We start from the raw sequence: 27,455 nt of genomic DNA on the forward strand, positions 1-27,455 counted from the left end.
TAGTAGTGTGTATAGGAGTAGTGTGTATAATAGTAGTGTGTATAGGAGCAGTGTGTATAATAGTAGTTTGTATAGGAGTAGTGTGTATAATAGTAGTGTGTATAGGAGCAGTGTGTATAATAGTGTGTATAATAGTAGTTTGTATAGGAGTAGTGTGTATAATAGTAGTGTGTATAGGAGCAGTGTGTATAATAGTAGTGTGTATAGGAGTAGTGTGTATAATAGTAGTGTGTATAGGAGCAGTGTGTATAATAGTAGTTTGTATAGGAGTAGTGTGTATAATAGTAGTGTGTATAGGAGCAGTGTGTATAATAGTAGTGTGTATAGGAGCAGTGTGTATAGGAGTAGTGTGTATAGGAGTAGTGTGTATAATAGTAGTGTGTATAATAGTAGTGTGTATAATAGTAATGTGTATAATAGTAGTGTGTATAGGATTAGTGTGTATAATAGTAGTGTGTATAATAGTAGTGTGTATAGGAGCAGTGTGTATAATAGTAGTGTGTATAATAGTAGTGTGTATAGGATTAGTGTGTGTAATAGTAGTGTGTATAATAGTAGTGTGTATAGGAGTAGTGTGTATAATAGTAGTGTGTATAATAGTAGTGTGTATAATAGTAGTGTGTATAGGAGCAGTGTGTATAATAGTAGTGTGTATAGGAGTAGTGTGTATAATAGTAGTGTGTATAATAGTAGTGTGTATAATAGTAGTGTGTATAGGAGCAGTGTGTATAATAGTAGTGTGTATAGGAGTAGTGTGTATAATAGTAGTGTGTATAATAGTAGTGTGTATAGGAGTAGTGTGTATAATAGTAGTGTGTATAATAGTAGTGTGTATAATAGTAGTGTGTATAGGAGTAGTGTGTATAATAGTAGTGTGTATAATAGTAGTGTGTATAGGAGTAGTGTGTATAATAGTGTGTATAATAGTAGTGTGTATAATAGTAGTGTGTATAGGAGTAGTGTGTATAATAGTGTGTATAATAGTAGTTTGTATAGGAGTAGTGTGTATAATAGTAGTGTGTATAATAGTAGTGTGTATAGGAGTAGTGTGTATAATAGTAGTGTGTATAATAGTAGTGTGTATAATAGTAGTGTGTATAGGAGTAGTGTGTATAGGAGTAGTGTGTATAATAGTAGCGTGTATAATAGTAGTGTATAATAGTAGTGTGTATAATAGTAGTGTGTATAATAGTAGTGTGTATAATAGTAGTGTGTATAGGAGCAGTGTGTATAATAGTAGTGTGTATAATAGTAGTGTGTATAGGAGTAGTGTGTATAATAGTAGCGTGTATAATAGTAGTGTATAATAGTAGTGTGTATAATAGTAGTGTGTATAGGAGCAGTGTGTATAATAGTAGTGTGTATAATAGAAGTGTGTATAGGAGTAGTGTGTATAATAGTAGTGTGTAAAATAGTAGTGTGTATAGGAGTAGTGTGTATAATAGTAGTTTGTATAGGAGTAGTGTGTATAATAGTAGTGTGTATAATAGTAGTGTGTATAATAGTAGTGTGTATTGGAGTAGTGTGTATAATAGTAGTGTGTATAATAGTAGTGTGTATAGGAGATGTATGTATAGGAGTAGTGTGTGTAATAGTAGTGTTTATAATAGTAGTGTGTATAATAGTAGTGTGTATAGGAGTAGTGTGTATAATAGTAGTGTGTATAATAGTAGTGTGTATAGGAGATGTATGTATCGGAGTAGTGTGTATAATAGTAGTGTGTATAGGAGCAGTGTGTATAGGAGTAGTGTGTATAATAGTAGTGTGTATAATAGAAGTGTGTATAGGAGCAGTGTGTATAATAGTAGTGTGTATAATAGTAGTGTGTATAGGAGTAGTGTGTATAATAGTAGTGTGTATAATAGTAGTGTGTATAATAGTAGTGTGTATAATAGTAGCGTGTATAATAGTAGCGTGTATAATAGTAGTCTGTATAATAGTAGTGTGTATAGGAGCAGTGTGTATAATAGTAGTGTGTATAATAGAAGTGTGTATAGGAGTAGTGTGTATAATAGTAGTGTGTATAATAGTAGTGTGTATAATAGTAATGTGTATTGGAGTAGTGTGTATAATAGTAGTGTGTATAGGAGATGTATGTATAGGAGTAGTGTGTATAATAGTAGTGTTTATAATAGTAGTGTGTGTATAGGAGCAGTGTGTATAATAGTAGTGTGTAAAATAGTAGTGTGTATAGGAGTAGTCTTTATAATAGTAGTGTGTATAATAGTAGTGTGTGTATAATAGTAGTGTGTATAGGAGCAGTGTGTATAATAGTAGTGTGTATAATAGAAGTGTGTATAAAAGAAGTGTGTATAGGAGTAGTGTGTATAATAGTAGTGTGTATAATAGTAGTGTGTATAGGAGTAGTGTGTATAATAGTAGTTTGTATAGGAGTAGTGTGTATAATAGTAGTGTGTATTGGAGTAGTGTGTATAATAGTAGTGTATATAATAGTAGTGTGTATAATAGTAGTGTGTATAGGAGATGTATGTATAGGAGTAGTGTTTATAATAGTAGTGTGTATAATAGTAGTGTGTATAGGAGTAGTGTGTATAATAGTAGTGTGTAAAATAGTAGTGTGTATAGGAGTAGTGTGTATAATAGTAGTGTGTATAATAGTAGTGTGTATAGGAGCAGTGTGTATAATAGTAGTGTGTAAAATAGTAGTGTGTATAGGAGCAGTCTTTATAATAGTAGTGTGTATAATAGTAGTGTGTATAGGAGTAGTGTATATAATAGTAGTGTGTATAATAGTAGTGTGTATAGGAGTAGTGTGTAAAATAGTAGTGTGTATAGGAGTAGTGTGTATAATAGTAGTGTGTATAATAGTAGTGTGTATAATAGTAGTGTGTATAGGAGTAGTGTGTATAGGAGTAGTGTGTATAATAGTAGCGTGTATAATAGTAGTGTATAATAGTAGTGTGTATAATAGTAGTGTGTATAATAGTAGTGTGTATAATATTAGTGTGTATAGGAGCAGTGTGTATAATAGTAGTGTGTATAATAGTAGTGTGTATAATAGTAGTGTGTATAATATTAGTGTGTATAGGAGCAGTGTGTATAATAGTAGTGTGTATAATAGTAGTGTGTATAATAGTAGCGTGTATAATAGTAGTGTGTATAATAGTAGTGTGTATAGGAGCAGTGTGTATAATAGTAGTGTGTATAATAGAAGTGTGTATAGGAGTAGTGTGTATAATAGTAGTGTGTATAGGAGTAGTGTGTATAATAGTAGTTTGTATAGGAGTAGTGTGTATAATAGTAGTGTGTATAATAGTAGTGTGTATTGGAGTAGTGCGTATAATAGTAGTGTGTATAATAGTAGTGTGTATAGGAGATGTATGTATAGGAGTAGTGTGTGTAATAGTAGTGTTTATAATAGTAGTGTGTATAATAGTAGTGTGTATAGGAGTAGTGTGTATAATAGTAGTGTGTATAATAGTAGTGTGTATAGGAGATGTATGTATCGGAGTAGTGTGTATAATAGTAGTGTGTATAGGAGCAGTGTGTATAGGAGTAGTGTGTATAATAGTAGTGTGTATAATAGTAGTGTGTATAATAGTAGTGTGTATAATAGTAGTGTGTATAGGATTAGTGTGTATAATAGTAGTGTGTATAATAGTAGTGTGTATAGGAGCAGTGTGTATAATAGTAGTGTGTATAGGAGTAGTGTGTATAATAGTAGTGTGTATAGGAGCAGTGTTTATAGGAGCAGTGTGTATAATAGTAGTGTGTATAGGAGTAGTGTGTATAATAGTAGTGTGTATAATAGTAGTGTGTATAGGAGCAGTGTGTATAGAAGTAGTGTGTATAATAGTAGTGTGTATAGGAGTAGTGTGTATAATAGTAGTGTGTATAGGAGTAGTGTGTATAATAGTAGTGTGTATAATAGTAGTGTGTATAATAGTAGTGTGTATAGGAGCAGTGTGTATAATAGTAGTGTGTATAATAGTAGTGTGTATAGGAGTAGTGTGTATAATAGTAGTGTGTATAGGAGATGTATGTATCGGAGTAGTGTGTATAATAGTAGAGTGTATAGGAGCAGTGTGTATAGGAGTAGTGTGTATAGGAGTAGTGTGTATAGGAGTAGTGTGTATAATAGTAGTGTGTATAATAGTAATGTGTATAATAGTAGTGTGTATAGGATTAGTGTGTATAATAGTAGTGTGTATAATAGTAGTGTGTATAGGAGCAGTGTGTATAATAGTAGTGTGTATAATAGTAGTGTGTATAGGAGTAGTGTGTATAATAGTAGTGTGTATAATAGTAGTGTGTATAGGAGCAGTGTGTATAGAAGTAGTGTGTATAATAGTAGTGTGTCTAGGAGTAGTGTGTATAATAGTAGTGTGTATAGGAGTAGTGTGTATAATAGTAGTGTGTATAGGAGCAGTGTGTATAATAGTAGTTTGTATAGGAGTAGTGTGTATAATAGTAGTGTGTATAGGAGCAGTGTGTATAATAGTGTGTATAATAGTAGTTTGTATAGGAGTAGTGTGTATAATAGTAGTGTGTATAGGAGCAGTGTGTATAATAGTAGTGTGTATAGGAGTAGTGTGTATAATAGTAGTGTGTATAGGAGCAGTGTGTATAATAGTAGTTTGTATAGGAGTAGTGTGTATAATAGTAGTGTGTATAGGAGCAGTGTGTATAATAGTGTGTATAATAGTAGTTTGTATAGGAGTAGTGTGTATAATAGTAGTGTGTATAGGAGCAGTGTGTATAATAGTAGTGTGTATAGGAGCAGTGTGTATAGGAGTAGTGTGTATAGGAGTAGTGTGTATAATAGTAGTGTGTATAATAGTAGTGTGTATAATAGTAATGTGTATAATAGTAGTGTGTATAGGATTAGTGTGTATAATAGTAGTGTGTATAATAGTAGTGTGTATAGGAGCAGTGTGTATAATAGTAGTGTGTATAATAGTAATGTGTATAATAGTAGTGTGTATAGGATTAGTGTGTATAATAGTAGTGTGTATAATAGTAGTGTGTATAGGAGTAGTGTGTATAATAGTAGTGTGTATAATAGTAGTGTGTATAATAGTAGTGTGTATAGGAGCAGTGTGTATAATAGTAGTGTGTATAGGAGTAGTGTGTATAATAGTAGTGTGTATAGGAGCAGTGTGTATAGAAGTAGTGTGTATAATAGTAGTGTGTATAGGAGTAGTGTGTATAATAGTAGTGTGTATAGGAGTAGTGTGTATAATAGTAGTGTGTATAATAGTAGTGTGTATAGGAGTAGTGTGTATAATAGTAGTGTGTATAATAGTAGTGTGTATAGGAGTAGTGTGTATAGGAGCAGTGTGTATAATAGTAGTGTGTATAATAGTAGTGTGTATAATAGTAGTGTGTATAATAGTAGTGTGTATAGGAGTAGTGTGTATAATAGTGTGTATAATAGTAGTGTGTATAATAGTAGTGTGTATAGGAGTAGTGTGTATAATAGTGTGTATAATAGTAGTTTGTATAGGAGTAGTGTGTATAATAGTAGTGTGTATAATAGTAGTGTGTATAGGAGTAGTGTTTATAGGAGCAGTGTGTATAATAGTAGTGTGTATAATAGTAGTGTGTATAGGAGTAGTGTGTATAATAGTAGTGTGTATAGAGCAGTGTGTATAGGAGCAGTGTGTATAATAGAAGTGTGTATAATAGAAGTGTGTATAATAGTAGTGTGTATAATAGTAGTGTGTATAGGAGTAGTGTGTATAGGAGCAGTGTGTATAATAGTAGTGTGTATAGGAGCAGTGTGTATAATAGTAGTGTGTATAATAGTAGTGTGTATAATAGTAGTGTTTATAGAAGTAGTGTGTGTAACAGTAGTGTGTATAGGATTAGTGTGTATAATAGTAGTGTGTGTAATAGTAGTGTGTATAATAGTAGTATGTATAGGAGTAGTGTGTATAATAGTAGTGTGTATAATAGTAGTGTGTATAATAGTAGTGTGTATAATAGTAGTGTGTATAGAAGTAGTGTGTATAATAGTAGTGTGTATAATAGTAGTGTGTATAGGAGCAGTGTGTATAATAGTAGTTTGTATAATAGTAGTGTGTATAGGAGTAGTGTGTATGATAGTAGTGTGTATAGAAGTAGTGTGTATAATAGTAGTGTGTATAATAGTAGTGTGTATAATAGTAGTGTGTATAGAAGTAGTGTGTATAGGAGTAGTGTGTATAATAGTAGTGTGTATAGGAGATGTATGTATCGGAGTAGTGTGTATAATAGTAGTGTGTATAGGAGTAGTGTGTATAGGAGTAGTGTGTATAATAGTAGTGTGTATAATAGTAGTGTGTATAATAGTAGTGTGTATAATAGTAGTGTGTATAGGATTAGTGTGTATAATAGTAGTGTGTATAGGAGCAGTGTGTATAATAGTAGTGTGTATAGGAGTAGTGTGTATAATAGTAGTGTGTATAATAGTAGTGTGTATAATAGTAGTGTGTATAGGAGCAGTGTGTATAATAGTAGTGTGTATAATAGTAGTGTGTATAGGAGTAGTGTGTATAATAGTAGTGTGTATTGGAGCAGTGTGTATAGGAGTAGTGTGTATAGGAGTAGTGTGTATAATAGTAGTGTGTATAATAGTAATGTGTATAATAGTAGTGTGTATAGGATTAGTGTGTATAATAGTAGTGTGTATAATAGTAGTGTGTATAGGAGCAGTGTGTATAATAGTAGTGTGTATAGGAGTAGTGTGTATAATAGTAGTGTGTATAGGAGCAGTGTGTATAATAGTAGTGTGTATAATAGTAGTGTGTATAGGAGCAGTGTGTATAGAAGTAGTGTGTATAGGAGTAGTGTGTATAATAGTAGTGTGTATAATAGTAGTGTGTATAATAGTAGTGTGTATAATAGTAGTGTGTATAGGAGCAGTGTGTATAGAAGTAGTGTGTATAGGAGTAGTGTGTATAATAGTAGTGTGTATAGGAGTAGTGTGTATAATAGTAGTGTGTATAGGAGTAGTGTGTATAATAGTAGTGTGTATAATAGTAGTGTGTATAGGAGCAGTGTGTATAGAAGTAGTGTGTATAGGAGTAGTGTGTATAATAGTAGTGTGTATAATAGTAGTGTGTATTGGAGTAGTGTGTATAATAGTAGTGTGTATAGGAGCAGTGTGTATAATAGTAGTGTGTATAGGAGTAGTGTGTATAATAGTGTGTATAATAGTAGTTTGTGTAGGAGTAGTGTGTATAATAGTAGTGTGTATAGGAGTAGTGTGTATAATAGTAGTGTGTATAATAGTAGTGTGTATAGGAGTAGTGTGTATAGGAGCAGTGTGTATAATAGTAGTGTGTATAATAGTAGTGTGTATAATAGTGTGTATAGGAGTAGTGTGTATAATAGTGTGTATAATAGTAGTTTGTGTAGGAGTAGTGTGTATAATAGTAGTGTGTATAGGAGTAGTGTGTATAGGAGCAGTGTGTATAATAGTAGTGTGTATAATAGTAGTGTGTATAGGAGTAGTGTGTATAATAGTAGTGTGTATAGAGCAGTGTGTATAGGAGCAGTGTGTATAATAGAAGTGTGTATAATAGTAGTGTGTATAATAGTAGTGTGTATAGGAGTAGTGTGTATAGGAGCAGTGTGTATAATAGTAGTGTGTATAGGAGCAGTGTGTATAATAGTAGTGTGTATAATAGTAGTGTGTATAATAGTAGTGTTTATAGAAGTAGTGTGTATAATAGTAGTGTGTATAGGATTAGTGTGTATAATAGTAGTGTGTATAATAGTAGTGTGTATAATAGTAGTGTGTATAATAGTAGTGTGTATAGGATTAGTGTGTATAATAGTAGTGTGTATAGGAGCAGTGTGTATAATAGTAGTGTGTATAGGAGTAGTGTGTATAATAGTAGTGTGTATAATAGTAGTGTGTATAGGAGCAGTGTGTATAATAGTAGTGTGTATAATAGTAGTGTGTATAGGAGTAGTGTGTATAATAGTAGTGTGTATAGGAGCAGTGTGTATAGGAGTAGTGTGTATAGGAGTAGTGTGTATAATATTAGTGTGTATAATAGTAGTGTGTATAATAGTAATGTGTATAATAGTAGTGTGTATAGGATTAGTGTGTATAATAGTAGTGTGTATAATAGTAGTGTGTATAGGAGCAGTGTGTATAATAGTAGTGTGTATAGGAGTAGTGTGTATAATAGTAGTGTGTATAGGAGCAGTGTGTATAATAGTAGTGTGTATAGGAGTAGTGTGTATAATAGTAGTGTGTATAATAGTAGTGTGTATAGGAGCAGTGTGTATAGAAGTAGTGTGTATAGGAGTAGTGTGTATAATAGTAGTGTGTATAATAGTAGTGTGTATAGGAGTAGTGTGTATAATAGTAGTGTGTATAGGAGCAGTGTGTATAATAGTAGTGTGTATAATAGTAGTGTGTATAGGAGTAGTGTGTATAATAGTGTGTATAATAGTAGTTTGTGTAGGAGTAGTGTGTATAATAGTAGTGTGTATAGGAGTAGTGTGTATAATAGTAGTGTGTATAATAGTAGTGTGTATAGGAGTAGTGTGTATAGGAGCAGTGTGTATAATAGTAGTGTGTATAATAGTAGTGTGTATAATAGTGTGTATAGGAGTAGTGTGTATAATAGTGTGTATAATAGTAGTTTGTATAATAGTAGTGTGTATAATAGTAGTGTGTATAGGAGTAGTGTGTATAGGAGCAGTGTGTATAATAGTAGTGTGTATAATAGTAGTGTGTATAGGAGTAGTGTGTATAATAGTAGTGTGTATAGAGCAGTGTGTATAGGAGCAGTGTGTATAATAGAAGTGTGTATAATAGTAGTGTGTATAATAGTAGTGTGTATAGGAGTAGTGTGTATAGGAGCAGTGTGTATAATAGTAGTGTGTATAGGAGCAGTGTGTATAATAGTAGTGTGTATAATAGTAGTGTGTATAATAGTAGTGTTTATAGAAGTAGTGTGTATAATAGTAGTGTGTATAGGATTAGTGTGTATAATAGTAGTGTGTATAATAGTAGTGTGTATAATAGTAGTATGTATAGGAGTAGTGTGTATAATAGTAGTGTGTATAATAGTAGTGTGTATAATAGTAGTGTGTATAATAGTAGTGTGTATAATAGTAGTGTGTATAGGAGCAGTGTGTATAATAGTAGTGTGTATAATAGTAGTGTGTATAGGAGCAGTGTGTATAATAGTAGTGTGTATAATAGTAGTGTGTATAGGAGCAGTGTGTATAATAGTAGTGTGTATAATAGTAGTGTGTATAGGAGCAGTGTGTATAATAGTAGTGTGTATAATAGTAGTGTGTATAATAGTAGTGTGTATAATAGTAGTGTGTATAATAGTAGTATGTATAGGAGTAGTGTGTATAATAGTAGTGTGTATAATAGTAGTGTGTATAATAGTAGTGTGTATAATAGTAGTGTGTATAATAGTAGTGTGTATAGGAGCAGTGTGTATAATAGTAGTGTGTATAATAGTAGTGTGTATAGGAGTAGTGTGTATGATAGTAGTGTGTATAATAGTAGTGTGTATAGAAGTAGTGTGTATAATAGTAGTGTGTATAATAGTAGTGTGTATAATAGTAGTGTGTATAATGGTAGTGTGTATAGGAGTAGTGTGTATAATAGTAGTGTGTATAGGAGTAGTGTGTATAATAGTAGTGTGTATAATAGTAGTGTGTATAGGAGTAGTGTGTATAATAGTAGTGTGTATAATAGTAGTGTGTATAATAGTAGTGTGTATAATAGTAGTGTGTATAATAGTAGTGTGTATAATAGTAGTGTGTATAGGAGTAGTGTGTATAATAGTAGTGTGTATAATAATAGTGTGTATAATAGTAGTGTGTATAATAGTAGTGTGTATAATAGTAGTGTGTATAGGATTAGTGTGTATAATAGTAGTGTGTATAATAGTAGTGTGTATAGGAGCAGTGTGTATAATAGTAGTGTGTATAGGAGTAGTGTGTATAATAGTAGTGTGTATAATAGTAGTGTGTATAGGAGCAGTGTGTATAATAGTAGTGTGTATAATAGTAGTGTGTATAGGAGTAGTGTGTATAATAGTAGTGTGTATAATAGTAGTGTGTATAGGAGTAGTGTGTATAATAGTAGTGTGTATAATAGTAGTGTGTATAGGAGTAGTGTGTATAGGAGTAGTGTGTATAATAGTAGTGTGTATAATAGTAGTGTGTATAATAGTAGTGTGTATAATAATAGTGTGTATAGGAGTAGTGTGTATAATAGTAGTGTGTATAATAGTGTGTATAATAGTAGTGTGTATAATAGCAGTGTGTATAATAGTAGTGTGTATAATAGTAGTGTGTATAATAGTAGTGTGTATAGGATTAGTGTGTATAATAGTAGTGTGTATAATAGTAGTGTGTATAGGAGCAGTGTGTATAATAGTAGTGTGTATAGGAGTAGTGTGTATAATAGTAGTGTGTATAATAGTAGTGTGTATAGGAGCAGTGTGTATAATAGTAGTTTGTATAATAGTAGTGTGTATAGGAGTAGTGTGTATAATAGTAGTGTGTATAGGAGTAGTGTGTATAATAGTAGTGTGTATAATAGAAGTGTGTATAGGAGCAGTGTGTATAATAGTAGTGTGTATAATAGTAGTGTGTATAGGAGTAGTGTGTATAATAGTAGTGTGTATAATAGTAGTGTGTATAGGAGCAGTGTGTATAGAAGTAGTGTGTATAATAGTAGTGTGTATAGGAGTAGTGTGTATAATAGTAGTGTGTATAGGAGTAGTGTGTATAATAGTAGTGTGTATAGGAGCAGTGTGTATAATAGTAGTGTGTATAGGAGTAGTGTGTATAATAGTAGTGTGTATAGGAGCAGTGTGTATAATAGTGTGTATAATAGTAGTTTGTATAGGAGTAGTGTGTATAATAGTAGTGTGTATAATAGTAGTGTGTATAGGAGCAGTGTGTATAATAGTAGTGTGTATAGGAGTAGTGTGTATAATAGTAGTGTGTATAGGAGTAGTGTGTATAATAATAGTGTGTATAATAGTAGTGTGTATAATAGTAGTGTGTATAATAGTAGTGTGTATAATAGTAGTGTGTATAGGAGATGTATGTATCGGAGTAGTGTGTATAATAGTAGTGTGTATAGGAGCAGTGTGTATAGGAGTAGTGTGTATAGGAGTAGTGTGTATAATAGTAGTGTGTATAATAGTAGTGTGTATAATAGTAGTGTGTATAGGATTAGTGTGTATAATAGTAGTGTGTATAATAGTAGTGTGTATAGGAGCAGTGTGTATAATAGTAGTGTGTATAATAGTAGTGTGTATAGGTATAGTGTGTATAATAGTAGTGTGTATAGGAGTAGTGTGTATAATAGTAGTGTGTATAATAGTAGTGTGTATAGGAGCAGTGTGTATAATAGTAGTGTGTATAAGAGCAGTGTGTATAATAGTAGTGTGTATAGGAGTAGTGTGTATAATAGTACTGTGTATAATAGTAGTGTGTATAGGAGCAGTGTGTATAGAAGTAGTGTGTATAATAGTAGTGTGTATAGGAGTAGTGTGTATAATAGTTGTGTGTATAGGAGTAGTGTGTATAATAGTAGTGTGTATAGGAGCAGTGTGTATAATAGTAGTGTGTATAATAGTAGTGTGTATAGGAGTAGTGTGTATAATAGTAGTGTGTATAATAGTAGTGTGTATAGGAGTAGTGTGTATAGGAGCAGTGTGTATAATAGTAGTGTGTATAATAGTAGTGTGTATAATAGTAGTGTGTATAATAGTAGTGTGTATAGGAGTAGTGTGTATAATAGTGTGTATAATAGTAGTGTGTATAGGAGTAGTGTGTATAATAGTAGTTTGTATAGGAGTAGTGTGTATAATAGTAGTGTGTATAATAGTAGTGTGTATAGGAGTAGTGTGTATAGGAGCAGTGTGTATAATAGTAGTGTGTATAATAGTAGTGTGTATAGGAGTAGTGTGTATAATAGTAGTGTGTATAGAGCAGTGTGTATAGGAGCAGTGTGTATAATAGAAGTGTGTATAATAGTAGTGTGTATAGGAGTAGTGTGTATAGGAGCAGTGTGTATAATAGTAGTGTGTATAGGAGCAGTGTGTATAATAGTAGTGTGTATAATAGTAGTGTGTATAATAGTAGTGTTTATAGAAGTAGTGTGTGTAACAGTAGTGTGTATAGGATTAGTGTGTATAATAGTAGTGTGTATAATAGTAGTGTGTATAATAGTAGTATGTATAATAGTAGTGTGTATAATAGTAGTGTGTATAATAGTAGTGTGTATAATAGTAGTGTGTATAATAGTAGTGTGTATAATAGTAGTGTGTATAGGAGCAGTGTGTATAATAGTAGTGTGTATAATAGTAGTGTGTATAGGAGTAGTGTGTATGATAGTAGTGTGTATAATAGTAGTGTGTATAGAAGTAGTGTGTATAATAGTAGTGTGTATAATAGTAGTGTGTATAGAAGTAGTGTGTATAGGAGTAGTGTGTATAATAGTAGTGTGTATAGGAGATGTATGTATCGGAGTAGTGTGTATAATAGTAGTGTGTATAGGAGTAGTGTGTATAATAGTAGTGTGTATAATAGTAGTGTGTATAATAGTAGTGTGTATAATAGTAGTGTGTATAATAGTAGTGTGTATAGGAGCAGTGTGTATAATAGTAGTGTGTATAGGAGTAGTGTGTATAGGAGTAGTGTGTATAATAGTAGTGTGTATAATAGTAGTGTGTATAGGAGCAGTGTGTATAATAGTAGTGTGTATAATAGTAGTGTGTATAGGAGTAGTGTGTATAATAGTAGTGTGTATAATAGTAGTGTGTATAATAGTAGTGTGTATATTAGTAGTGTGTATAATAGTAGTGTGTATAATAGTAGTGTGTATAGGAGCAGTGTGTATAATAGTAGTGTGTATAGGAGTAGTGTGTATAATAGTAGTGTGTATAATAGTAGTGTGTATAGGAGCAGTGTGTATAATAGTAGTGTGTATAATAGTAGTGTGTATAGGAGTAGTGTGTATAATAGTAGTGTGTATAATAGTAGTGTGTATAATAGAAGTGTGTATAGGAGCAGTGTGTATAATAGTAGTGTGTATAGGAGCAGTGTGTATAATAGTTTGTATAATAGTAGTGTGTATAGGAGTAGTGTGTATAATAGTAGTGTGTATAGGAGCAGTGTGTATAATAGTAGTGTGTATAGGAGTAGTGTGTATAATAGTAGTGTGTATAATAGTAGTGTGTATAGGAGTAGTGTGTATAATAGTAGTGTGTATAGGAGTAGTGTGTATAATAGTAGTGTGTATAGAAGTAGTGTGTATAATAGTAGTGTGTATAGGAGTAGTGTGTATAATAGTAGTGTGTATAATAGTAGTGTGTATAGGAGTAGTGTGTATAATAGTAGTGTGTATAGGAGCAGTGTGTATAATAGTAGTTTGTATAGGAGTAGTGTGTATAATAGTAGTGTGTATAGGAGCAGTGTGTATAATAGTAGTGTGTATAATAGTAGTTGTATAGGAGCAGTGTATATAATAGTGTGTATAATAGTAGTTTGTATAGGAGTAGTGTGTATAATAGTAGTGTGTATAGGAGCAGTGTGTATAATAGTAGTGTGTATAGGAGTAGTGTGTATAATAGTAGTGTGTATAATAGTAGTGTGTATAGGAGTAGTGTGTATAATAGTAGTGTGTATAGGAGCAGTGTGTATAATAGTAGTGTGTATAGGAGTAGTGTGTATAATAGTAGTGTGTATAGGAGCAGTGTGTATAATAGTAGTGTGTATAATAGTAGTGTGTATAGGAGCAGTGTGTATTATAGTGTGTATAATAGTAGTTTGTATAGGAGTAGTGTGTATAATAGTAGTGTGTATAGGAGCAGTGTGTATTATAGTGTGTATAATAGTAGTTTGTATAATAGTAGTGTGTATAATAGTAGTGTGTATAGGAGTAGTGTGTATAATAGTAGTTTGTATAGGAGCAGTGTGTATAATAGTAGTGTGTATAATAGTAGTGTGTATAATAGTAGTGTGTATAGGAGTAGTGTGTATAATAGTAGTGTGTATAGAGCAGTGTGTATAGGAGCAGTGTGTATAATAGAAGTGTGTATAATAGAAGTGTGTATAATAGTAGTGTGTATAGGAGTAGTGTGTATAGGAGCAGTGTGTATAATAGTAGTGTGTATAGGAGCAGTGTGTATAATAGTAGTGTGTATAATAGTAGTGTGTATAGAAGTAGTGTGTATAATAGTAGTGTGTATAATAGTAGTGTGTATAATAGTAGTGTGTATAATAGTAGTGTGTATAGGAGTAGTGTGTATAATAGTAGTGTGTATAATAGTAGTGTGTATAATAGTAGTGTGTATAGAAGTAGTGTGTATAATAGTAGTGTGTATAGGAGCAGTGTGTATAATAGTAGTGTGTATAATAGTAGTGTGTATAGAAGTAGTGTGTATAGGAGTAGTGTGTATAATAGTAGTGTGTATAATAGTAGTGTGTATAATAGTAGTGTGTATAATAGTAGTGTGTATAGGAGTAGTGTGTATAATAGTAGTGTGTATAATAGTAGTGTGTATAATAGTAGTGTGTATAGGAGTAGTGTGTATAATAGTAGTGTGTATAATAGTAGTGTGTATAATAGTAGTGTGTATAGGAGTAGTGTGTATAATAATAGTGTGTATAATAGTAGTGTGTATAATAGTAGTGTGTATAGAAGTAGTGTGTATAATAGTAGTGTGTATAGGAGTAGTGTGTATAATAATAGTGTGTATAATAGTAGTGTGTATAATAGTAGTGTGTATAGAAGTAGTGTGTATAATAGTAGTGTGTATAGGAGTAGTGTGTATAATAATAGTGTGTATAATAGTAGTGTGTATAATAGTAGTGTGTATAATAGTAGTGTGTATAGGAGTAGTGTGTGTAATAGTAGTGTGTATAATAGTAGTGTGTATAGAAGTAGTGTGTATAGGAGTAGTGTGTATAATAATAGTGTGTATAATAGTAGTGTGTATAATAGTAGTGTGTATAATAGTAGTGTGTATAGAAGTAGTGTGTATAATATGATACTTTTTCGTCACTTATTGTTTGTCTTTGGTACACTAATGTGTTTTAGGCCATTGGTTCTTTGTTTTATTTTTGCAAAAATGTATACAGTATATCTATTTCTATATTGCTATTTTTATCTTTGGTATGAAAATTATTAAGTAACAACATCTATTAGTATTTTTTGGTTCTTTGTTGTTGCTATTTTTGTATTATGACAATTTATTATTGGATCATGTTGTACTGCATTTTAATCGTTTGTTCTGTGGTTGTGTGATGTTTTTTTCCTGGACCCCAGGAAGAATAGTCTCCACTGCGGTGTAGACTAATGGGGATCCTTAATAAACTAATAAACTAATAATAGTAGTGTGTATAGGAGTAGTGTGTATAATAGTAGTGTGTATAATAGTAGTGTGTATAGGAGTAGTGTGTATAATAGTAGTGTGTATAATAGTAGTGTGTATAATAGTAGTGTGTACAATAGTAGTGTGTATAATAGTAGTGTGTATAGGAGTAGTGTGTATAATAGTAGTGTGTATAATAGTAGTGTGTATAATAGTAGTGTGTATAATAGTAGTGTTGTGTACAGGTGACAGTATATGATGTAGTGACAGGTGGCACAAGGATGTACAACTCCAGCTAAAGGCCACATTTAAAATGCTTCAGGCTGACTGATGTATTTCACTTCCAATAATTCCTTTCTTCTTGTTAATTTCCAACCTTCATTTGCCCTGAGATGCTTAATAAGCTCAAAGTCAAGTCACACACGGAACCCTGAAGAAGACCATCATGGTGCACACGCCATTCCGTCCTGCGGCTAGTTTAGTTTTTGGCCCCGCAGCACACTGGAGGAATGACCTTTTACAAAAAAACACCCAGCAAAAAAGATGAAAAATGGAGCAGTAGGCATGAATAAAAAGAGCATAATAACACTGTAATAAGCATCCTTGTGTTGCTGTGAAATGTGACAGGTGACTTCAGGTGTGAAATGTGACAGGTGACTTCAGGTGTGAAATGTGACAGGTGACTTCAGGTGTGAAATGTGACAGCTGAAATGAATAACTTCTTCTGTGTATCCATCTTCCCAATACAGAATCTATCAAGGCGGTGTTCTGCTGGAAAATGTCTCCAGCCTGCAGAACTCCAGTGTTTCAGCCAGGTAACGCTGCAAATATTACCTGCCTCAGGTAACGCTGCAAATATTACCTGCCTCAGGTAACGCTGCAAATATTACCTGCCTCAATCCAGTCCTCCAACTTTTCAGCACTTCACTTAGGACTTCTTATAGAAACAGCTGATCAATACATTTAAGGTTTAATCAAGAAGTATTTCAATGGTTCTAGGTTCTAAGCAGTGGTGTGCCTTCTCTGCTAGCCTAACATAAATCATGATCATAAATTGATCAAAGTTAATTTTATTTTTAAATGACTTTCTATACGTATATAAAAGTTGTCTGCGATGAGGTGGCGACTTGTCCAGGGTGTAACTCGCCTTTTGCCCGATTGTAGCTGAGATAGGCGCCAGCACCCCCCGCGTCCCGAAAAGGGAATAAGCGGTAGAAAATGGATGGATGGATATAAAAGTTGTCATCATATTCTCTTCATGTCATATTTTTAATTTTCCTGAAGGAATCAACAAAGTGCTATCCATCTATTAGGCTCCAGTGCTACTGTTTTTTAAGTTAGAGCTTTTATCCAATCAGAATTTGGCGAACTTGTTGCCAGCGCTGGATGAATTCTGCCAGAAGCCTTCAGAACCAACATTAGCGACGTCTGTGTGGTTTTACAAACGAAGGACATACAGTTGATAGACAGTTGTGATAGGCGATCAGATCACAAGTTGTTGACAGTCGCCCATCTAGGTAGTTTACGTTGAACGTGACTGTGAATGGATATTCACTTGTCACTGCCAAGTATCCAATCACAAGTTGTGATTTAGGAACGCAGAAAGGGGCCATACCCGGCCAGCGGAGAAATCAGCGGCACTCACTTTTTTAACCAAAAAAGAAGCAGAGCAAAACGTTGATTAGGTGCTAGATATAAATTTGCGAGATGGATATTTACAGAGAAACTAGATCTTGTGAAACGAGGTCTGCCGATCCCAGAAAGGAGTTAAGCTGTCCACTTGAATCAACCAACTACAAGCGGTACCAATGGCTTATACGGCATCAAAGGGCCGCTACAAATTGTGAGTTCAAATATATTTTTTTACACTCGATGTGTTTTTTACAATTATTTTAGTTTTGACAGTACCACCTCCGATGCACATTTATTGTGCCATTAAATAGCCCGTTTTGTACCCTGGTGACAAATGGAGGTGATTGAATGGCCAGCAGTGCTCAGGTGTGTTTCTGTGTAGTATTTCTCCAGCCCTGGTCCGCGGCCACATCAATGATGGCATTTTGAAGTGGGACTAAGTAGGACATCACTGAAGGCCTAGGTGGGAATTTGCTATTGATGTAATTTGCATCAATACCAAATGACATGTTTTTTTACCACTTGTTAGTTCAGGGTCTTCATCACCTACTAAGCTCCTCATCCTCCGTTCTTGTTGGTTCTGTCTATGTTTATATTGTTTTTGTAGCATGGAGACATGTTTCTGAGAGAACGACTATTTGAAAGGGTTAACCATTGAAAATATATTTTGTCATAACAACAACAACATGGCTGCAAATTCTTCGTTGCTTCTCTCGGACTGTTTTTGTAGGTATGTGTGCAGGTGAGTGACCACCTTAAACACCAATCCTTTTATTCAAGCCGGATAACACTCAGTAATTGTAAAAAGCAGTTTTAACACAATCACAAACAGCCCCTTAAATGAACATCATATTCTTAGCACAGTCTTTTACATTTACTTTTACAGACGGTTGTAAAAACAAAGTGATGTCGAGCTTTCGCTGTAATACAGCGCTGGGCAAATGTAGGCCCCTTAAGATTTTCAATCAGGCCCACCGGACATTCCTAAATAATTGTTTGAGATGTTTAAGAAAGAAAGCGTAGCTGCCATTATGATGTGCAATCATCTTTTCGTTAATATGGTAATGTAATTAGTTACTATGGTCATTTAATGAGTTACTATGGTCATCTAGTTAGTTACTATGGTCATCTAATGAGTTGCTATGGTCATCTAATGAGTTGCTATGGTCATCTAATGAGTTACTATGGTCATCTAATGAGTTACTATGGCCATCTAATGAGTTGCTATGGTCATCTAATTAGTTGCTATGGTCATCTAATGAGTTACTATGGTCATGTAATGAGTTACTATGGTCATCTAATGAGTTACTATGGTCATGTAATGAGTTACTATGGTCATCTAATGAGTTACTATGGTCATCTAATGAGTTACTATGGTTATCTAATGAGTTACTATGGTCATCTAGTGAGTTACTATGGTCATCTACTGAGTTACTATGGTCATCTAATGAGTTACTATGGTCATCTAATGAGTTACTATGGTCATGTAATTACTTACTATGGTGATCTAATGAGTTACTATGGTCATCTAATGAGTTACTATGGTTATCTAATGAGTTACTATGGTCATCTACTGAGTTACTATGGTCATCTAATGAGTTACTATGGTCATGTAATTACTTACTATGGCCATCCAATGAGTTACTATGGTCATCTAGTGAGTTACTATGGTCATCTACTGAGTTACTATGGTCATCTAATGAGTTACTATGGTCGTCTAATGAGTTACTATGGTCATGTAATGAGTTACTATGGTGATCAAATGAGTTACTATGGTCATCTAATTACTATGGCCATCCAATGAGTTACTATGGTCATGTAATTACTTACTATGGTCATCTAATGAGTTACTATGGTCATCTAATTACTTACTATGGCCATCCAATGAGTTACTATGGTCATCTAATTACTATGGCCATCCAATGAGTTACTATGGTCATGTAATTACTTACTATGGTCATCTAATGAGTTACTATGGTCATCTAATTACTTACTATGGCCATCCAATGAGTTACTATGGTCATCTAGTGAGTTACTATTGTCATGTAATGAGTTACTATGGTCATGTAATGACTTACTATGGTCATGTAATTACTTACTATGGTGATCTAATGAGTTACTATGGTCATCTAATTACTATGGCCATCCAATGAGTTACTATGGTCATGTAATGAGTTACTATGGTCATGTAATGAGTTACTATGGTCATCTAATTACTTACTATGGTCATCTAATGAGTTACTATGGTCATGTAATTACTTACTATGGCCATCCAATGAGTTACTATGGTCATCTAGTGAGTTACTATGGTCATCTACTGAGTTACTATGGTCATCTAATGAGTTACTATGGTCGTCTAATGAGTTACTATGGTCATGTAATGAGTTACTATGGTGATCTAATGAGTTACTATGGTCATCTAATTACTATGGCCATCCAATGAGTTACTATGGTCATGTAATTACTTACTATGGTCATCTAATGAGTTACTATGGTCATCTAATTACTTACTATGGCCATCCAATGAGTTACTATGGTCATGTAATTACTTACTATGGTCATCTAATGAGTTACTATGGTCATGTAATGACTTACTATGGTCATGTAATTACTTACTATGGTGATCTAATGAGTTACTATGGTCATCTAATTACTATGGCCATCCAATGAGTTACTATGGTCATGTAATGAGTTACTATGGTCATGTAATGAGTTACTATGGTCATCTAATTACTTACTATGGTCATCTAATGAGTTACTATGGTCATGTAATTACTTACTATGGTGATCTAATGAGTTACTATGGTCATCTAATTACTATGGCCATCCAATGAGTTACTATGGTCATGTAATTACTTACTATGGTGATCTAATGAGTTACTTTGGTCATCTAATTACTTACTATGGTCATCTAATGAGTTACTATGGTCATCTAATTACTTACTATGGCCATCCAATGAGTTACTATGGTCATGTAATTACTTACTATGGTCATCTAATGAGTTACTATGGTCATGTAATTACTTACTATGGTCATCTAATGAGTTACTATGGCCATCCAATGAGTTACTATGGTCATCTAGTGAGTTACTATGGTCATGTAATGAGTTACTATGGTCATGTAATGAGTTACTATGGTCATCTAATGAGTTACTATGGTCATGTATTGAGTTACTATGGTCATCTAATGAGTTACTATGGCCATCCAATGAGTTACTATGGTCATGTAATGACTTACTATGGTCATGTAATTACTTACTATGGTGATCTAATGAGTTACTATGGTCATCTAATTACTATGGCCATCCAATGAGTTACTATGGTCATGTAATTACTTACTATGGTGATCTAATGAGTTACTATGGTCATCTAATTACTATGGCCATCCAATGAGTTACTATGGTCATGTAATTACTTACTATGGTCATCTAATGAGTTACTATGGTCATCTAATTACTTACTATGGCCATCCAATGAGTTACTATGGTCATGTAATTACTTACTATGGTCATCTAATGAGTTACTATGGTCATGTAATTACTTACTATGGTCATCTAATGAGTTACTATGGCCATCCAATGAGTTACTATGGTCATCTAGTGAGTTACTATGGTCATGTAATGAGTTACTATGGTCATCTAATGAGTTACTATGGTCATGTAATGACTTACTATGGTCATGTAATGAGTTACTATGGTCATCTAATGAGTTACTATGGTCATGTAATGAGTTACTATGGTCATCTAATGAGTTACTATGGTCATGTAATGACTTACTATGGCCATCTAATTGTCAAGCTTGGGCTGTGGATGTTTGTGCTTCCTCGATGCAAGGATGATGTGGGACGAGTCAGGCATGAATTCAGGTACATGATTTATTAAATAAACAAACACTGTAATCAAAAATAATCAAACTAAGGGCGCTCACAAGGAGGTATAAAACTTGGCTACAAAATATACACAGGAAACAAAAACACTTGCTCGATTGGCATGAATGAACTATGAACATACAAAACAAAAATAGCACTGTGGCATAAATACATAAACTTACTCGGCATGAAACTGGGCGAGGACGTGGAGGTTTGAACAGCATGGATAGGGTGCGTGCACATGTGAGAAGATCCCAGGTCGAAGACAAGAAAAAGAGTGACTTAAATAGCTGTGATGATTAGTGAAAACAGGTGAGGCTGAGAACAGGGACGTGACAGGTGAAAACTAATGAGGTTGGCATGGAAACAAACAAAACCAGGAAGTGCAAAACGTGACTGATTGTCCAAAAACATAACATGACAAAACAAAACATGATCCATAGATGTGACACTAATTAGTTGCTATGGTCACATATTGAGTTACTATGGTCATGTAATGAGTTACTATGGTCATCTAATTACTTACTATGGTCATGTAATGAGTTACTATGGTCATGTAATGAGTTACTATGGTCATGTAATGAGTTACTATGGTCATCTAATGAGTTACTATGGTCATGTAATGAGTTACTATGGTCATGTAATGAGTTACTATGGTCATCTAATGAGTTACTATGGTCATCTAATGAGTTACTATGGTCATCTAGTTAGTTGCTATGGCCATCTAATGAGTTGCTATGGTCATGTAATGAGTTACTATGGTCATGTAATTACTTACTATGGCCATGTAATGAGTTACTATGGTCATCTAATGAGTTACTATGATATTCTAATGAGTTACTATGGTCATCTAATGAGTTGCTATGGTCATGTAAATAGTTAGTATGGTCATGTAATGAGTTACTATGGTCATCTAATTACTTACTATGGTCATATAATGAGTTACTATGGTCATGTAATGAGTTACTATGGTCATCTAATGAGTTACTATGGTCATCTAATGAGTTACTATGGTCATCTAGTTAGTTGCTATGGCCATCTAATGAGTTACTATGGTCATGTAATGAGTTACTATGGTCATCTAATTACTTACTATGGCCATGTAATGAGTTACTATGGTCATGTAATGAGTTACTATGATATTCTAATGAGTTACTATGGTCATCTAATGAGTTGCTATGGTCATGTAATGAGTTACTATTATATTCTAATGAGTTACTATGGTCATCTAATGAGTTGCTATGGTCATGTAAATAGTTAGTATGGTCATGTAATGAGTTACTATGGTCATCTAATGAGTTGATATGGTCATGTAAATAGTTAGTATGGTCATGTAATGAGTTACTATGGTCATCTAATGAGTTGATATGGTCATGTAAATAGTTAGTAGGGTCATGTAATGAGTTACTATGGTCATGTAACGAGTTACTATGGTCATGTAATGAGTTACTATGGTCATGTAATGAGTTACTATGGTCATGTAATGAGTTACTATGGTCATGTAATGAGTTACTATGGTCATCTAATGAGTTAGTATGGTCATGTAATGAGTTACTATGGTCATGTAATGAGTTACTATGGTCATCTAATGAGTTACTATGGTCATCTAGTTAGTTGCTATGGCCATCTAATGAGTTACTATGGTCATGTAATGAGTTACTATGGTCATCTAATTACTTACTATGGCCATGTAATGAGTTACTATGGTCATGTAATGAGTTACTATGATATTCTAATGAGTTACTATGGTCATGTAATGAGTTACTATGGTCATGTAATGAGTTACTATGATATTCTAATGAGTTACTATGGTCATCTAATGAGTTCCTATGGTCATGTAAATAGTTAGTATGGTCATGTAATGAGTTACTATGGTCATCTAATGAGTTGATATGGTCATGTAAATAGTTAGTATGGTCATGTAATGAGTTACTATGGTCATCTAATGAGTTGATATGGTCATGTAAATAGTTAGTAGGGTCATGTAATGAGTTACTATGGTCATGTAATGAGTTACTATGGTCATGTAATGAGTTACTATGGTCATGTAATGAGTTACTATGGTCATGTAATGAGTTACTATGGTCATCTAATGAGTTAGTATGGTCATGTAATGAGTTACTATGGTCATGTAATGAGTTACTATGGTCATGTAATCACTTACTATGGTCATGTAATGAGTTACTATGGTCATCTAATGAGTTAGTATGGTCATGTAATGAGTTACTATGGTCATGTAATGAGTTACTATGGTCATGTAATGAGTTACTATGGTCATGTAATGAGTTAATATGGTCATGTAATGAGTTACTATGGTCATGTAATGACTTACTATGGTCATGTAATGAGTTACTATGGTCATCTAATGAGTTAGTATGGTCATGTAATGAGTTACTATGGTCATGTAATGAGTTACTATGGTCATCTAATGAGTTAGTATGGTCATGTAATGAGTTACTATGGTCATGTAATGAGTTACTATGGTCATCTAATGAGTTAGTATGGTCATGTAATGAGTTACTATGGTCATGTAATGAGTTACTATGGTCATGTAAGTCCCAGCAGCTCAGAGGAGGCACCAAGCAGTGTGGGTGGGGAGTGTTTCCACAGAGTGTTTCCAGAGTGAAATGTGGGTGTCAGGGACAGACGCGGAAGGAGATTTTAAAGCTTAGTGATAGATCACATATATCAGATTGTAGGTGTTTGGTTTTTTACCCTTCATGTTCATATTTCACTGTGTTTCTTGCGTTACGCTTGATCGTAAAATATGTGGACGGAGGAGGGTGTGACGTTCTCATGTTTTCAATATTCAGTGTTTTATCCTTTATAGTTAATATTGTAACAGTCTTTATTTTCAAGTCTATTCTGGGTATCTCATTCAGTTAAAAAAAATTAAATTCCATTCCTTTTTTTAAGGTGGTCTGTCATGTTTTTAGCAGTCAGTCGGCCATTATTTTGAGGTTTTGTATTAGTGTTCCTAAACATAGACATACCGGCCCCCAGACACATTTTTGTTCTCTAAACCTAACCCCCTCTTGAGTCCAGATAATTGCCCAGGCCTGATGTCAGCCAAGGCTTGCGAGCAAGACTGAATGTTTTGGTCAAATCTTACGAGGTTAATTGTGGCATTTGCTACACCAACTAGCAACACAAATCTTTGCTTGCAAACCTGAGGCAGAACTATTAGCCGGGACAGCAAAAATGTTTCCCGGAAAAGTAAGAAGAACTTCTATCCCGAGGTACCAGCGTAATTCTTTGAATGCATTCTAAATGTTTCTAGGAGTGCATCGCAACAGTCATCTGGGCTTGAAGTGAAGTGGTCAGACATGGTGTGTTTCTATCTGGGCTGTAGCTTTGGCCTTGAGGCCGGCCTGAAGAAAGCTCTGGCCGTAGTCAGGAAGGCCAGCATGTACAAGGTATGGCATGGAACACATGTTCTCTTCTGCTTCTCATCGGGTTATTTGGAACCACTTGCAAATAGGAAAGGTCCTATCCGTGATGGTGATTACACGTCTTTGTCCAGACTGCAGTTCCCTGCATTCAAGCCGGTGTTTTCAGCTGCCCTCTCGTGGTGTCCATGTGTCCAATCCCACCGAGTAGACTCCAGGCAGCGGTCCAAGTCACGCACCAGAACCCACATGGAGCCCCTGTGCACATCGGGGATGCGGGTACAAACAACACTTTGCGTTACGATTTTAAGATGACAGGATGTATTGTTTGAAACATATGTACATCTTGACTCTGCATGGTCAGACCTGCTGGGCATTCAGGATCTGTCCAGACCAGATTATGGGGGTCCAGTTGAGTTGCAGCCTGCGGATGTCCCCGTCTTCTGGGCCTGCGGTGTGACGGCTGTGGAAGCCATAATCAGCAGCAGTCAGTCTCACTTAAGTACAACACTTACATGCATATGTCAGCATCTGTGTTGCTATGGTAACTGATAACCAACACTATCATTATACTACAAAATCTGCATCTTTGAACCAGGAGAACATCAGCTGGAAGCTCAACCAAACCATTTTGGTTTTTTTAGGATAAACACAGGTCAATTCAAACTTAACGCACTTCAATAGACAATTGTCAAAAACAAACACTGTCATGAATCATTTCGTAAAACTAAAATACGAGTGCATGTTTGTGTACTGCACGGGTCGGTAACCCAAAACGTTGAAAAAGCCATATTGGACCAAAAATGCGAAACACTAATCTGTCTGGAGCCCCAAAAAATTAAACACCTTAAATAAGTGTTATAATGAAGACAACACATGATGTAAGTGTCTATATTAGCCTACTATCAAAATGACTTTAAAAGTCTTATATAAGTGTTATAATGAAGACAACACATGATGTAAGTGTCTATATTAGCCTACTATCAAAATGACTTTAAAAGTCTTATATACGTGTTATAATGAAGACAACACATGATGTAAGTGTCTATATTAGTTATATTAGCCTACTATCAAAATGACTTTAAAAGTCTTGTATAAGTGTTATAATGAAGACAACACATGATGTAAGTGTCTATATTAGCCTACTATCAAAATGACTTTAAAAGTCTTATATACGTGTTATAATGAAGACAACACATGATGTAAGTGTCTATATTAGTTATATTAGCCTACTATCAAAATGACTTTAAAAGTCTTATATAAGTTTTATAATGAAGACAACACATGATGTAAGTGTTTATATTAGTTATATTAGCCTACTATCAAAATGACTTTAAAAGTCTTATATGAGTGTTATAATGAAGACAACACATGATGTAAGTGTCTATATCAGCCTACTATCAAAATGACTTTAAAAGTCTTATACAAGTGTTATAATGAAGACAACACATGATGTAAGTGTCTATATTAGCCTACTATCAAAATGACTTTAAAAGTCTTATACAAGTGTTATAATGAAGACAACACATGATGTAAGTGTCTATATTAGCCTACTATCAAAATGACTTTAAAAGTCTTATACAAGTGTTATAATGAAGACAACACATGATGTAAGTGTTTATATTAGCCTACTATCAAAATGACTTTAAAAGTCTTATATAAGTGTTATAATGAAGGCAACACATGATGTAAGTGTCTATATTAGCCTACTATCAAAATGACTTTAAAAGTCTTATACAAGTGTTATAATGAAGACAACACATGATGTAAGTGTCTATATTAGCCTACTATCAAAATGACTTTAAAAGTCTTATATAAGTGTTATAATGAAGGCAACACATGATGTAAGTGTCTATATTAGCCTACTATCAAAATGACTTTAAAAGTCTTATACAAGTGTTATAATGAAGACAACACATGATGTAAGTGTCTATATCAGAATCAGAAATACTTTATCAATCCCTGAGAGGAAATTGAAATGTTCAGCACAATCCCATTAAAGATCAAACATTACATTATTAGCCTACTATCAAAATGTTTTTAAATAATTTTTACAAGTGTTATAATAAAGACAAGACATGATGTAAGTGTCTAATTATCAATATTAGCCTACTATCAAAATGACTATGTGTCGCAGGCTGACGCAAATCTTTGTTGACAGAAATATTGAAATGTAATATTTAAATCAGAGGCTACTGGGAAGGTGAGATAACTCCTGGAAATGACTGTCTCTGAATGGCCAAAGGAATAGATTTGTGTGTCCAAGTTTAAGGAAAAGTCCTCTTCTAATGGATTTATTACAATCTTTGCAAGCTGGGTAATGTTTGCTGTGGTCTGGAACAACATGGCACACAAACAACTATCAGAAATGCAGCCAATATTACATAAAGATAATGTGTCATGAAACATGCAAATGTGAATTAAATACACAGAAGATAAAAGTACAGGAAATTAAATGAGCTGAAATATAGCTACAAATGAGGCACCATGATGCAATATATGTACATACACTTAGCCTAAATAGCCTGATTAGCACTTCAACAAATCCATAACATCAACAAAGCTCACCTTTGTGCATTTGCGCACAGCATAAAATGTTTGGTGGACAAAATGAGACACAAAAGGATTGGAAGATTTTACAGGTAAACAAACTGTTGCGTCACAGTCCACACTATGGTGAGTTCAAGAAGCGCCAAAAAGAGTAGGACAAAAGGATGTTGAGTCATCAGTGAAGCATACACACAAACATATCAAACAGTGCTAGTTCTAGCAACTGGGAAGGTTTGTGTCAGAAACCATATTCAAACAAAATATATATCTTTTCCCCATCTTTTTCCATTTTCAATCCTTTTTATAAAATGCTGGAGGGGGCCACTAGGGCGGCACTAAAGAGGTTGCTGCCCCCGATGGTGTAGTTGAATACATTCATGTGTATGGATTGTTACAAGCCAACCTCTGAGCGCAGCTGCAGTATTACTGCACATAAATAAAGTCAAAATATATCTTCATTCAATGAAAGGACCTTGATTTCAGCTTGAGTTGGTTTCATTTTTGTGTAACACATTTTGTATTTTTTACAATAAGTGAAGATAACGTGAATACATAATCAGGGTGAAGCTAGCAGACTGACTTGTTCTGGTGCAGCATTCTTATATTAAGTACAGTAAATATATTTTCAACATCTCATCTGACACTTTTAGTGGCCACAGTGAAAAATAAAAACACTATATTTTTATAATATTTGTA

At 33.8% G+C, this 27,455-nt stretch overlaps 1 protein-coding gene across 9 annotated transcripts in view; it reads left to right on the forward strand.

The window, feature by feature from the left end:
* dglucy (D-glutamate cyclase) overlaps positions 1-27,455 on the forward strand; it is a 102,110-nt gene that overhangs the window by 16,539 nt on the left and 58,116 nt on the right. For all 9 annotated transcript variants that reach the window (XR_009804127.1, XM_061886371.1, XM_061886372.1 and 6 more), the window contains 4 exons: positions 16,070-16,135; positions 24,101-24,236; positions 24,344-24,488; positions 24,574-24,696. Coding sequence is in view for 8 of the 9 variants with exons in the window: in XM_061886371.1 (XP_061742355.1) it covers positions 16,070-16,135; positions 24,101-24,236; positions 24,344-24,488; positions 24,574-24,696 (470 nt within the window). In the remaining variant the exon portion in view is untranslated. The remainder of the gene's footprint in view (positions 1-16,069; positions 16,136-24,100; positions 24,237-24,343; positions 24,489-24,573; positions 24,697-27,455) is intronic.

This window comes from Nerophis ophidion, linkage group LG24, assembly GCF_033978795.1.
Source record: "Nerophis ophidion isolate RoL-2023_Sa linkage group LG24, RoL_Noph_v1.0, whole genome shotgun sequence".
NCBI lineage: Eukaryota > Metazoa > Chordata > Actinopteri > Syngnathiformes > Syngnathidae > Nerophis > Nerophis ophidion.